We start from the raw sequence: 14,601 nt of genomic DNA, 5'->3' as shown, positions 1-14,601 counted from the left end.
AGAGGGAGAGAATACTGAAACTAGGGAATGGTGTAGAGTGAGATAATGAATGTGAAAGTGAACTTCAGACTCCGTAGATAGTAACTCCACCTACTAGCGGTTAGGAAAGAAAACCTGTAAACTGAAATTTAAGAGTGCGGACAGCTCGTCGAGCCAGGGTGAGGCTCCGCCCCCCACCCGCGGAAGGTGGGGCAGGCAGGCTTCTGCGCATGCGGAGGCCGCTGCCCGCGCCCACCTCTGACCCCAGCCGAGAGTAGCTGCTGTTTCTGAGAGGACGATTCGTAAGCCGGGGTCCGGCGCGGTTTCCCAATCCCTCGCCCTTCTGCCCAGCCCCTTCGGTGCTCGAGCGACGCCTGGGGCGCGGTCTGTTCTGGGCAGCTTGCCTGGGCTTTCTACAGAGGCTCCGGCTGCAGGTCACATAGGTGGCTGTCGAAAGTGCCGGCCGCGCGCCGGCGCCGGCAGCAGCCGGGTGGGAAGGCTCAAGATGGCGTGCCTGTTGGAGACCCCAATCCGCATGAGCGTCCTCTCGGTGAGTGACCCGCCCGGCGCGGGGCAACCCCGGTCCTGCCCACAGCATTACCCCGGCGCCCTGAGCCTCCCGAGCACCACCCACTGCGGTGGCCTCAGCTGGGATGCACGCGACCCGGGCCGAGTCGGAGGCGTCTCCTACTCGAGAGCTCCCACCGGTGCGGGTTCCCAGGACGGCGGCCGTTCGGCCGGCGGGGAGGTCGGGCTCCAGGCAGCCGGCCCATGGGCGCGGCTTGGGTTTGGCCGAGCCTTCTCCCGTCTTCCTCCCTGCGCTGTTGCTTCTCGGGACGGAGCTCGCTGCCTGCGAGGGTTCAGGACAGGCCTGGAACCTAGAGTCCACTTCGCTCTCCAGGGCTGTGGCTAGAAGAGGTGCGAACTCTTAAGCTGCCACAGCACAGAGCTGCCAGACCAGGGCTGTGCGTCTTCTGTCAAGTCCCTACCACCAGGGCACCTGCCAACACCGCTTGCTTCTTGGCAATGGAGGTTTTCACATCAGCTGCAACTCGCGCTATTGTGTATGGTTATTTAAACCGCTTTGCTGTGCTCTGCTGTTGAGGTCCGGGCTCCGAGACTAGAGAAACTATGTTTCTAATGTCCGGTGTTTGATTTTTCTTTAGGGAGAGCAAAACATTTTAGGAGGGACCAAAAAGTCGGAATGAAAAAGAATAGGTTCCCCCAGTATTTGAAAGAAGGGAACGTATTGATATACCTAGAAGAAATATCAGGGTTTTTTTTTTCTTAAATTAAAAAGAAACAACAAAAAGCAAAGAAGGCGACTTTCGCCTTCCGCTATAATGTCCTTTAAACAAACAAACAAAAACAAAAAACAGGACCAGGAATGAAATGAACAAGAATGAGTGTTGTTGGGAGATAACTCTGGGAGGTTTGACCACAGATTTTAGCAGTTGGACTCCAAATAGAGCCTACCAATGATTCAGTTGTTGTTGGAAGTAAAGAAATAGGCGGGCAAAGAATCATCTTTTAGACCTGTGGAGACTTACCGAGATGGCAGTTGGATTATAGATGGCTTGTCAGATTCCCTATAGTCTTGCAACTCCAACCGGTTTCTTTCCTCTTCCCTGACTCTCACACAAACACACTTTTGTGTTCAAAGGCACTAGGTACATCACTCCAGTCAGGGCTGGTTAGAGCCATGCTGGCTACCCAAAAAGACAGAAGTCACTCTACAGTGCAAAATGCAATTTTGGAAGACGGTCAACAAATCTAGCCCCAGATCCGTCTTACTAAACTGTTTACTTAAACTGCAACTGGAGAAGTACTTTCTGTCCAATTACTGATCACATTAGCTCATTATTTCACTTTATATTGTCCATGAATGTTTAGTGGGAGAATAAACCGATGACTTCTCTCTTTGCATTAAAAGGAGAAAAGAATGTATCGTAACTGCTCAGTTTCTTTCTGATTGTGCCATTTAGGTTGCACTTATCCTATAGTTCACCTGAAAAGACGTGTGCGAGTGCACATACACACACATAGGTGATCAATCCCAGACCTTTGAGCACGCTTGAAAAATGCTGTTCCAAAATATTGCTCTGGCCTCACGTGTGGTTTCTTTGCCTTTTGTATATTGTCAGCTTGTATAGTGGATATAGTTGAAAACTTCATTTGTCTCACACTCCCAATAAATGATTATGTTCTGTTTATTTCACTCGAAAACTTGTTGAAGAATATTTTCCATTTTGAGTTAGACTTTTCTTTAGCATTTGGAAGCAGAAACTAACTCTAAAGTCTTGTTTTCTAATTCTTCCACCTTAGGGCCTTGGAATAGGCAGAGCTTTAGACACATGATTTAAAATGTCTGAACTTGGTGATTTTCCCAGTTTAAAGGAAAGGTTCTAACTTTCAACCAGCTAACCAAAGCTTATATATATTTATATTTATATTTATATTTATTTATTTATATATATTTATATCAGTTATTAGTTAGAAGTTATTGGAAGTTGAGGAGATGGCTCAGTAGGTAGATCTCTTGCTTCACAGCAGGTCTTGAGTTAGGATCCCATTACCTACATAAAAAGCTGTGTGTGGCAGTGCATGTCATTGGGAGGTAGATCATGGAGGGTTTCCGGCCAGTTTGTCTAGTCAGAACAGGGAGCTTCAGGTTCAGTGAGAGACCCTGTTTCCTTTTTTTTTTTTTTTTGAGACAGGGTTTCTCTGTGTAGCCCTGGCTGTCCTGGAACTCACTTTGTAGACCAGGCTGGCCTCGAACTCAGAAATCCGCCTGCCTCTGCCTCCCGAGTGCTGGGATCAAAGGCGTGCGCCACCACGCCTGGCTGATGAGACCCTGTTTCAAAAAGTAAGATAGAAACAGGAAGGTGCCAGACCTTGACCTCTGACACATAGTTGGTTGAATCCTCTAATAAGCTACTTACTGTGTCCTAGTGAAGCATAAAGCATAAAGCCCTGTATTGTGTACTTTAGCAATGCAAGGGCATCAGAAATGCTCTGAAGGAGTTCACAGTTCTGATCACACTAGAGCTGTAAGTTGACTAATGGGAAGTCAAAGTGTTTTAAATTATTTCCATCTATAGTCCATTATACTTTCTTCCTGAGAGACCTCCTCAACTGCTTGCTTAACCTTAACTACACAACTCACGCATCTACGTTATCATCTTGACTTTCCGCCTACATCTAGTCTCAGATCTTTGTGTGGATGTCATCCATGGCATCTAACAAAGCATATTCTTTTTCCTAAGAGGACTTACTCATGACTTTCCAGTTCAGTTCTGTCTTTCACTTATTCTGTTGAACTTCCCTGAATCATCTTTGGCTCTTCTTTCACTCATACTTCTGTATAATAAGTTGTTAAGCAGCAGCTGCTGCTGCTGCTGCTGCTGCTGCTGCTGCTGCTGCTGCTGCTGCTGCTGCTGCTGCTGCTGCTGCTGCTGCTGCTTCTTCTTCTTCTTCTTCTTCTTCTTCTTCTTCTTCTTCTTCTTCTTCTTCTCACTTAGTAAATGCTTAATTGAACTCTTGGAGGAGATGGACAGACTCAGCTCTGTACCATGGCCATTCCTGTTTCATTTCATCCCTTCAACATAGTTCTTGAGACTTATAAATTGTTTTGTATTAATTGTATTTTTTTGAAGTATACGTTCCCTGGAAGTTGCAGAGAGGTCATGTGTATAACAAACTCGGGTTCCCTGCATTGGTTACATTTTACATAGTTACAGAACCAGGAAATTGGTATAGTGTGGATATTTTTATATCATTTTATAACCACTGTTGTTAAGATACAAAAGTACCCATCACCATGAGGATTTCCTTCATGCTATTTCTTTAAAGACATATTCTCAGCCTCATCCTTAATTTCTGGTGGCAACTACTTATCTCTTTTCCCTTTCAGTACTTTTGTAAGTTGTCTGTGTTGTTCCATGAATGGAAGCATATAGTATGTGACCCACTGAGAGTAGCTTTTGTCACTCATCATACTTTGGAGAGTCTTCAAAATTGTTGCATGTATCTATAGTTTTGTTTCTTCTTTTTGCATCATAGAATTCCGTGAATGGATGTCCCAGCATTTGTTTATAATCAGTTATCTGTTGAACATTTTTGTTTCTGCCTTTTAGCTGTGGACCTACTGTGAACAGTCACTGACAGGTTCTTTTTATGGATATGTTTGAAAGAAAAGCCTAAAATGTAATTACTAAAACTATTGTTTTACATATGTAAATGTATGTTTAGTTTGTAAAGAAACCGTTGAACTCTTCTGATTACCATTTTATATTCAATAGTACTGTAGGAGATTTAATTTCTCTCAGTCCTTGTCAACATTACTGCTAGTCTTCATCTTAGATTCTCTAATAGCTGTGTACTGATACTGTATCATCCTTTTAATTTGTATTGATTTTCTTAATGAAGAGCAATGCTGAAGTCTTTTCATGGAATAAGGGGAAATGTTTGTGTCTTTTTATACTCACTCTCTAATTGAACTGCTTGCTTTTTGATTATTGAATTTATATGAATTTATATATTTATCCAGTGGTTATTTACAAGTATTTTATGAACCTTGGGGCTGGTACCTCTCTCCAAAAAGAACTTTGATCTCTACCTCATGCCTTACACAAGAAGGAACTCAAGGGGGACCAGAGCCTTTATTGTTCAGTTCTTGACACTTGTGTTCTATTGGTCTTCCTGTTTGTTGCTGCTTATTGATTTGTTCTCTTGTGCGGGCAGTTAGCCGTAATTAGAAAACTCCGCGAAGTTAAACCCAGCTGGCCTCTAAGCAGAAATTTGCCTTCCTTTGGTTTTAGTTTAAATATAAGAGTGAAGTTTGTTCATCATATTTTAGAAGTTTGACGTTTGTTTATAAACCACTAGTAAGGGCATGGTTTGTGAGGAGTGGTCCTAAAGTAACAACATCATGTTTGGGACTTGAATCTGAGGAATTTTAACTTTTTTGTCCAGAGTATGTCAGTGAGCTCTCCTACAAAATGAACTTTGGCCGCTGTAAGGGCTCCAGAGCTAGGCTAACTGGACAGTCAAGCTAGAAAAATACTTGAGGGTCTCTGCACAGGCCAAAGTGGAAAAACAGATGAGCGGTGGCTCGTGCGACTGCCATTGTTACAGGCAGGTAGATCCAGAGAGAAACCAGAAAACCTTTACCACTGTTAGACGAGACAGCAGATGTGAGTAAGCACCATGGAGAGCTCCTCCACCGCAGGCAGGGCTGGTTCTGCCTCTGAGAATGGGAAGCAGCGAGGCGGCTGGCCCGTGCACATTGTACTTACACAACTCGGTGTTGTGAAAGACCACACTCAGGATCCTGAAGTCACTGCACTATTTCAGTCGTGAATAATTTATTGTATGGTGCAAAGCAACGGCTACTTGTGTCTAAGTAGCTCCCCTTTTTTAATGCCAAGATTGAGAAGTAGGCATTTGCTGTATTTTAGAGGATTTTCTTGGCTATCTTATCATTGGAGACCTGTGAATAATGTCAGCCAACCTAGAAAGTATCTCTAGCTCTGTGATACTCACGGCCCTTTTGTTCCGTTTCTGTTTGCTAGAGCTAGTCTTTGGGCTGCACATTATGCTTTTTTAACCATAGGTCTCTTTAACTTGTTCACTCCATCTAGGGGCATCTCCTAATGCCTCCCCTGAAGAATAAATGTATTACTTTTTAAAATAGGGCACAGCAGCATTCATGGTCAAATAGACCTATGTGGCTCTTTGTGACTTGTACTAGACTTGTATATACATCCTAGGGTTTGATTTTAGAAGAATGAATGTTATTTGCTCTTGGTGCTTTGAGCACTAAAGCTGTTAACAGTGTGTACCAGGGTCATGAAAATACATTACTAGGTTAGACACTTACTACAAATAATGAACTGTAAGGTGCCCTTCATATCCCCTTTAACTGCACTGGCTTTTCTATTATGAAAAAGTTTTGTTGTATATGAATATAAAGTGAGGGAATATTTTACCTGGAAAAAAGCAGACAGTCTTTAATTCCATCCTTGTCATCTTTTATTGGGGAAAAACTGAGAGCCAGGTGTATTAACTTTCCCACTGTGGTATGCTGAATGTTTAGTTCAGTTCTACAAATTCCTACATTTTAAAATACAAAATTGGAGGGAAGAAGTGCCTGCTCCTAAACTGACTGTGGTAGTTGAATCCCTGGGACTGACTCCTGCAAGTTGTCTCTGACCTCACGGTTACTGTTCCTGTGTGCACCATGGTATATGTATATGCCCCCATGTTTACTGTTCCTGTGTGTACCATGGTATATGTATATGCCCCCATGTTTACTGTTCCTGTGTGCACCATGGTATATGTATATGCCCCCATGTTTACTGTTCCTGTGTGCACCATGGTATATGTATATGCCCCCATGTTTACTGTTCCTGTGTGCACCATGGTATATGTATATGCCCCCATGTTTACTGTTCCTGTGTGCGCTATGGTGTATATATATATGCCCCCATGTTTACTGTTCCTGTGTGCCCCATGGTATATGTATATGCCCCCATGTTTACTGTCCCTGTGTGCCCCATGGTATATGTATATGCCCCCATGTTTACTGTTCCTGTGTGCCCCATGGTATATGTAAATGCCCCCATGTTTAGATTTAAAGCAGATCATTTAGAGGTTTCAGTCGTCAGAGTATGGTACCTTACAGATGGGGCCCAACTCAACAGTCAGATGTCATTTAGAAACTGTCTCTTACTTGAGGTTGTACAGAAGTGGGCTTTTGATTAATCTAGAAAGGAAGGATGTTGTGAAACTTTAGAAATACAAAGAATAATCCTAGGAGGAAAAAACTAAGGTGAAAAAATAACTGCAGATGTATTATATGAAGTGTCTATAAAAGAAATATGAATCTGGTTGGGTCCTACCAGAGCCAGAAAAGCATAAAACAAGACACGAAGCCTTACATTTAAGTAGTGTGGGGCAATTTTTTTTTTCCTTTTTTCTCATTTTGGAAGCAAGTTGGAATTTTGAAATAAATAGTGACAACAAGGTTGCTGTCTATATGTGAAAGGTCTATCTTTGTTAATAATGTCTTAATTTTCTTCTCTTTTTTTCTTTTTGTATTGTTTCAAAAGAGGCTAAATTTTTTTCCTCTCAAAATTAGGGAAGACTTACATAGCATTTAGTTTTGTCTGGTAGTGGGATTAACTCTTGGGCAGAGAAATACTTATTTTTCCATAAATCTTCAAGTGTCAGTGAGGGAATGTTAAAAGTTTGTGTCTTTTATGTTTTTAGAAGAATACAGCTCACACCTGGAGGGAAGCATGCGATCTGAAATTAAGCATAGCTTAGTAAAGCGAGACCCTCAGTATTGATTGGTTTCCAGTATTCTTGAGTATAGGACTCCTAGGGACAAACATGAGCACAGTAAGTGTCCAGAGCTTTAAAATGAACAATAGAGAATATTTGACTGGTCTCAATAGAATGTATTTATTTGATATTTCAGAATATTGACATAGTAACAAAAGGAAGTTAGTTGATTTTTTTTGTTTGTTTGTTTTTCGAGACAGGGTTTCTCTGTATAGCCCTGGCTGTCCTGAAACTCACTTTGTAGACCAGGCTGGCCTCGAACTCAGAAATCCGCCTGCCTCTGCCTCCTGAGTGCTCCACCACGCCCAGCAGAAGTTAGTTGATTTTGTTGTTGTTTTTCTCAGATATTTTTGGGGACACTGGAAACCCACATTTCCATTTTCTACTGTTTTTGGTGATCAGTGCATTTCTGAGGTTTCCTTTTAGATTGAGTGGATCATCACAAGCCACTAACAGTTTCCAGCCTAACTAAACTCACTCACTTGTAGTGGTTGATATTTACAAGTTAATACTTTTGTCTGTTCCAAAATGAAAATGTTAACTGTACTTAACTTTTTAAAAGTTGGCATAATACCCTTGCTCTATTAATGGAAGCATAAAACTAATTCAAATCATATAAATGTGTAAATATGCAGGTATGTTTACATAAACAAATTAATTATATGTTTCCAGATGTGCATATTGGCTACTCTTGTTGTGACAGGCACACTATAGAGTGATAAAGACTTTAAGGTTGCTTAAATGGAATCATAAATGATTTTTATATAGCCTCTTCAGTGTCTGAACTTTTGGTAAAAGATCCAAACAAGACAAAGTATAACCATTATTTTATAAAGGAGATGCATTCTTGGAAAACTGATTGTACATTAAGATAACACAAAATATATTTTAGGTTTATATATAGGATGGAATTTGATTCAAAGGTCACATAATTAAGACTTTTCTTGTTTTTGCTTAATCTTGGTACATGGATAGTATGCAGTTGTGGGATGTGGGGGTGGGCCTGTCATCTCATGGCATACACTATTTTTAGTCCTTGTCCACTAGATGCCAGATGTGTGATTTTCACAGGCTTATAAAATACAGCCTAAGGAGTAGTCCTGTCTCTATTCTAGAGCTACTCTTTTAAATCTTGTGAGTCTTTTGTTTGTTTGCTTGCTTGCTTGGGATTGTTTGTTTTGTGCCGGAGTAGTTATTCCTTTTGGTTTTGGTTTTGGTTTTGGTTTTGGTTTTGGTTTTGGTTTTCAAACAGTCATAGTGTGCAGCTCTGGTTGGCCTGGAGTTCACTGTGTATCCAGTGTGGCCTTAAGATCACAGAAATCTGAGCTGGGCAGTGGTAGCACACGCCTTTAATCCCAGCACTTGGGATGCAGAGGCAGGTGGATTTCTGAGTTCGAGGCCAGCCTGGTCTACAGAGTGAGTTCCAGGACAGCCAGGGCTACACAGAGAAACCCTGTCTCAAAAAAAACAAAACAAACAAACAAAAAAACAAAAATCACAGAAATCTTCCTCTTGCTGCTTCCCAAGTTCTGGCATTACAGATGTGCCATCACACCCAGCATCTGTTCGTTTTGTATTGATAGTCTCACTTGCCACATTACACTTGTATTTTTCTTGCTTGTGCTAAGACTACATTGAAGGTAGGAGAGCCTGCTTTATCTCACTCTCCCCAGCAGCTAGCATACCTGGGAAACTCATGGGAGGGATGAATTTTAACCTGCAGTAGGTTTAAAATCAAATCTCATCAGAGTTCAGATACCTGGTTTTTAATTGGTATTTTTGTATCTTTCTACAAACTTGACTTCCTCTGACGTCATAAATATTGTAAACAATTCAAAGTTTCTGTTGGTTTTCTAATTGTTATTAAAATTTGCTTAGCTGTCATTGGTTTAGACTTTCATTTCTAGAACTTGAATTAGTCCAGCTACTGTGGAAATGAGTATGGAGGTCCTCAAAGAATTAAAAATAGAACTACTATATGATCCACCTACACCACTCCTGAGCCAAGGAGTCAAAGCTGGCTTTCCTGCATAGCCATGTTGTGTCACTTCACTGTTTACAGCTGCCAAATTACAGAGCCAGGCTATGGACACATTGACAGCTGCATGGGTAAAGACAGTGTAGAATATATGTACATATGTATGCAGTAAGTTTTTGTTGTTGTTGTTCAGCCATAAAGAACAAAACCTGTTATTTGTAGGAAGATGGGTGTAACTGCAGATCATTCTGCCAAGTGAGATAAGTCAGACTTACAAAGAAAGAAAGAAAGAAAGAAAGAAAGAAAGAAAGAAAGAAAGAAAGAAAGAACGAACCCTGAAAGTAGAAGGGAACCGTTACAAGCAGGAAAAGGGGAAGTAGGTATAAGAGAAGATAATAGAGATGGTGGCTAGATCTAGGTATGTGCACAGGAAAGTGTCATGAGACTCATTGCGGCATAGTTATACCTCGGTAAGGGCAAAGAAGTAATGAAATAGAACACTGTTAATAGCTTACTAACTTTTCATTCTCTAGGAAACTAATAGTTTAGTTTATTTAGCTCTACATTCAAGTTTGACATTTGTCTATTTCTTTTTTTTTTTTTTCTTTTTCTTTTTTATTTATACGAGCACACTGTAGCTGTCTTCAGACACACCAGAAGAGGGCATCAGATCCATTTACAGATAGTTATGAGCCACCATGTGGTTGCTGGGAATTGAACTCAGGACCTCTGGAAGAGCAGTCAGTGCTCTTAACCACTGAACCATCTCTCCAGCCCAACTTCTCTATTTCTTAGTTGCCTCTATTCATGGCAAGTCTGGGCTTTAGCAAACTATCATTCCAGACCTTTCCTGAAGAATTTTAGCAATTGATTTTTAAGAGCAAACGGCTTAAATTCATCCTACTCGTGGGTGATTTAAGAAGTGCAGTTAGAGTTTGTTCTGGTTTGCCTGTTTAGAACCTCTGACTAGTTTTCTGAGATGCCTAGGAAATATTTTCCTCTCTTCTTTGTTGCTTCTAAAGAAATGTAAAAATTAGGTGATATACAACCCAGGTTGTCTTTAGTACTCTTGGTTTTTGTGTGTTCTTAGCTAATTATTAATAATCCATTTTTTAACCTAAAGTCATTCTGATTTAAATGATACATTCAGTGGCCCAATGTCTACTTTTGTATGTGTGTTAAAAATGTGCCAAAAAAGCTGGAGAGATGGGTCAGTGGTTAAGACTGCTCTTCCAGAGGTCCTGGGTTCATTTTCAGCAACCACATGGTGTCTCACAACCATCTGTAATGGGATTCAGTGACCTCTTCTGGTGTCCCTGAAGACAGCTACAGTGTTCTCACATATAATAAATGTCTTTAAAAAGTATTTATTTAAAAATTGCCAAAATTTACCTGCTTAAAAACAATGTTGGGGGACAGGAGAGACGGCTCAGTGGTTAAGAGTACTGACTGCTCTTCCAGAGGTCCTGAGTTCAAATCCCAGCAACCACATGGTGGCTCACAACCATCTGTAATTGGATCTGATGCCCTCTTTTGGTGTGTCTGAAGACAGCTACAGTGTACTCACAAACATAAAATAATTCTTAAAACAGCAACAACGACAACAACAAAAACAATGTTGGTATTTCACCGTTTCTAAAAGTCAGGAAACAGGAAACCAGAGCAGGCTCCAATTGCACCTCTTAAATCGCCCATGACAGATGAAGTTAGCGGATAGTCGTACTTCTGGCACAAATCTAGAAGTTGCAGTCAGTGTCAGTAGGTGCCTTAGTCTCATCTGAAGGCTGATTTTAGGAAGAATGGTTTTCAACTCATTCCTGAGATTGTTGGTAGGACTTAGTTGTGGGTCATATGGGCCTTTCCGTAGGGTAGCTCATAGTCACAGTTAGCTTCAGACAGAAAGAAAGGAGACTGTGACAAGAGAACCTTCTTGAATGGCATCCCATTTTGCCTGCTACATTTTATTTATCAGACTGAGGTTTCTAGTCCAGTGCTCACTTGAGGGAAGAGACTGCACAAGGGCATGGCTATCAGCAGGCGGGGCTCAGGGGAAGGCATTCAGGAAACACGGTGCAGATAGTAACCCCATGAAAGAAAAGCTGCACCACCCAATACTCCTACAACAGAGCACAACTTGTAGCTTGTCTTTTTGTTTTCCTGAAATACAGAACTTGCTTTGAGCTTTGCCTTCTTCTCTCTGTACCTGTTTGATACACAGGATGTAGTTAGTAATATATTTCCTTTTTAGAAAAATACTTATTTATTTATTTTATGTATATAAGTACACTACTGCTGTCTTCAGACACACCAGAAGAGGGCATCAGATCCCATTACAGATGGTTGTGAGCCACCATATGGATGCAGGACCTTTCAAAGAGCAGTCAGTGCTTTTAACCACTGAGCCATCTCTCCAGCCCCCAATAATAAACTTCTTAACATTACTCTAATTTACAAATTTGATATCTGCAATTTTTCTGCTGAAAGAGTTCATTTTTACATAATTTTAGAGAAGTGCTATTCAACAAAAACATAATATACTTTAATAAATAAATTTGTGATAGCTTTATTGACGCCTTGAATATGTAGTATGAATTCACAGCCAGGTTTTGAGGGCATGTCTGTTTAAGCCCCTTTTCAAAAGGCACAGACTTTGTAGCTCTGACCCTAGCTCACTTTGCTGTCTTTCATTATCATGAACTGTACCCTGAGTTTAGCTGGCTATTTTGCATTCCTTCTTTGGTTGGGAAAAAGGAAGAATAACTGTATCTTTTTGAGCTACTACTGAAAGCTACAAAAAATAACTCAGAGGTCATTGATATTTTGAAGTCTCATCATGAAAGGACAGGATATCACCAATCCTCCTAACCTGCTTGTGTCCACGGGCAGGAGTAAAGAAGTTGTGAGATCAGGCTGTCACCCTGTCTAGACTGTTGACAAACACAAGGAAGAGCCCTGTGGCCTCCATGTGTAGTCCTCCTTACCCAGCATGTATTCACTGTTTCTCTGCAGTGGCTTTTATATCTCTTTACACGAACTGCAGATAGCTAGGGACTCTAGGGTCCTTTCTCATACCACTGAGCTGTCTGTCTGTCTCTCTACCCCACATTCCCTGCCTATTGTTTCTTTCACTACATGTTCTTTATGCTTAAATTCTGTGATGCCTTTGCCTTTGTTCAGAGCAGAAGAACATTCTTCACTTGATGACATTTCTCCAGCTTTTTCCTGTGGTCTTCTCAGCTAATGTTTTTTCCTTCTGTTTCCCTTATCACACTTAAAAAGTGGGCAGAAGTCTTTCTTACTCCTCCCAGTGTTTTCAGACCCTTAGAATCACATCAGATTTCTCATCTTTGACCATTCATCTCAGCTTCTAGCTCATGTTAACTGTAAGGATCACTTTTTTGATGATTTCTGGGAAATTAGTCTCCCTCTCCCTCCCTCCTTCCCTCCTCCTCTCTCTTACTCTCTTTATGTTAGCCCTGGCTGTCCTGGAACTCTCTATGTAGTAGACCAGGCTGTCCTTGGACTCACAGAGCTCCTCTTGCCACTGCCTTCCAAGTGCTAGTGTGCACCACTACACCTGGAGGAATTTTAGTTTTCTCTTTGAAGGCTATGTTGTCCTATCTTTAGTTCCAGCTTCCATGATTGTTTCCTAGACCTTAATTTACCCATCACTAAAATCCTTTCAGTAAGTATCTCTATTTCAGGTGTCCTGATGCTATCTTCTCCCAAATCATTCCCACTAATCCATCATTATTATAGTTATACCCTCAATTCAGGTGAACCCCTCTTGGAGCTTCACTATGTTTTCCTGGTAAAATTCTCACTGATGCTGTCCATGTTCCTGAATCCAGCAGTCAGGTATCGGTCATCTTATGAGACACGTCGATAGGATTTGTCATGCTTGACTGCTCCCTCCTTGAAACATTCTGTGAGTTAACTTCCTGCATTTCTGTCCATAACACTGACTATGGAGCACAGATTTCTGGCCTTGATCTATCCATGATCGCTGCCTTCATGAGTAAGATGATAATTTTTCTGGTTTGTGTTTATAGTTCACAACTTTCCCCTAAATCCTAAACTAAACATTAACACCCTCACTTGGGCTGTTCAGTAGGGAATCTCAGTCCTAGCATAATCAAAAGCCAAATTTCTTTTTTATCTTTTTACCTAAATCAGTACTTCTTGAATCTATTGTATCTTATTAACAAGCAAGTCAGTCTTCTAGGTGGTTAGGAAAAACTTTCAGTGTTACCCTCCCACATCCTACATCCTGTCTGATAGCATTTCGTGTTTCTCCATTTATCCGGAGTCTAGATCAATACTACCTCCACAGTGTACACAGTGTACACACCTGGCTGCTGTCATGAAGTAACTGAATTCCTGGTGATTGAGATAGCCTCCTATCTGACCTCCCTATATCTGTCTTGTAGCCCTTCCCTTTTCTCTATTCATTTGTAAAATTTACAGCAGAACGAAACTTTAAAAATATGTCAATCAGGTATCTGTTTTATGATTTCCCAACTCATGCCATAAACATTAAAACCCTAACAGTAACTAACAACACTCTACCAGTGCTGTGTATAGAACAATAATGAATGCTGTAACAAAACATTTTCTAGCAGCCACATTATTACATGTAAATAGTAAATATAATTTAAGTGTTATTAAGACCCAAATATCAAAACATTATTTCAACTCACCTGTGTAAGTAGTTAGAGATTATTTACTTTTTAATATTAAGTCTTGAAAGTAGTGTGTACTTAATATAGTTCAGAAAAAAAATTAGAAATCTTGGTTTTTATCTCAGCTTCACAAAATTTGCAACTGAGAAGGTAGACTCACATATCCACAGGGAACTCCAAATGTTTTTGAAAGTTTCCTAATAATTGGATGATACACTGTTGACTTTTAAATTTTTAATTAGTTTTAAAAGTGGACAAAATTCAATTTTTATCCATATTTCAAATAATAAAAGAGAGACATGTGAGGCTAGTGACCACCATGCCAACAGAGCAACTCCCAACTGTAGTGGATCTCTTCTCCCACTCCTTTCTCCTTTCTCCTTTTTTCATTGTGCTCCAACAGTAATGGCCTCCTGTTCTTGCCTTGTGACAGACACTTTGTATTTCATAGCCTTGTGTTTGTTGCTCTCTTGATAAAGACCTGCCCTTCTTTAGGCCTTTGCTCAAGTATTACCGTCTTATCCTTACTCAGTACCTAGACTAGTTATCTTCCTTAGCTTTTCATGACCAAACTACTCCTTAAAGAAACAAGAACTGTGGGGAGAGGAGGCCTAG

The 14,601-nt window shown here is 40.8% G+C and overlaps 1 protein-coding gene across 6 annotated transcripts in view; it reads left to right on the top strand.

Annotated features, from left to right (window-relative positions):
- Positions 1-223: 223 nt before the first annotated feature.
- Armc8 (armadillo repeat containing 8) overlaps positions 224-14,601 on the top strand; it is a 90,523-nt gene continuing 76,145 nt past the window's right edge. For 3 of the 6 annotated variants that reach the window (XM_006511515.4, XM_006511513.4, XM_006511511.4), the window contains exon 1: positions 224-529. In XM_006511515.4, the coding sequence (XP_006511578.1) occupies positions 485-529 (45 nt within the window). In that variant the 5' untranslated portion in view covers positions 224-484. The remainder of the gene's footprint in view (positions 530-14,601) is intronic. The other 3 variants (NM_028768.3, NM_001166138.1, XM_006511512.4) reach the window with 2 other exon arrangements.

Source organism: Mus musculus, chromosome 9, assembly GCF_000001635.26.
Source record: "Mus musculus strain C57BL/6J chromosome 9, GRCm38.p6 C57BL/6J".
Classification (NCBI taxonomy): domain Eukaryota; kingdom Metazoa; phylum Chordata; class Mammalia; order Rodentia; family Muridae; genus Mus; species Mus musculus.
This window is presented reverse-complemented; position numbering and strand designations above follow the sequence as displayed.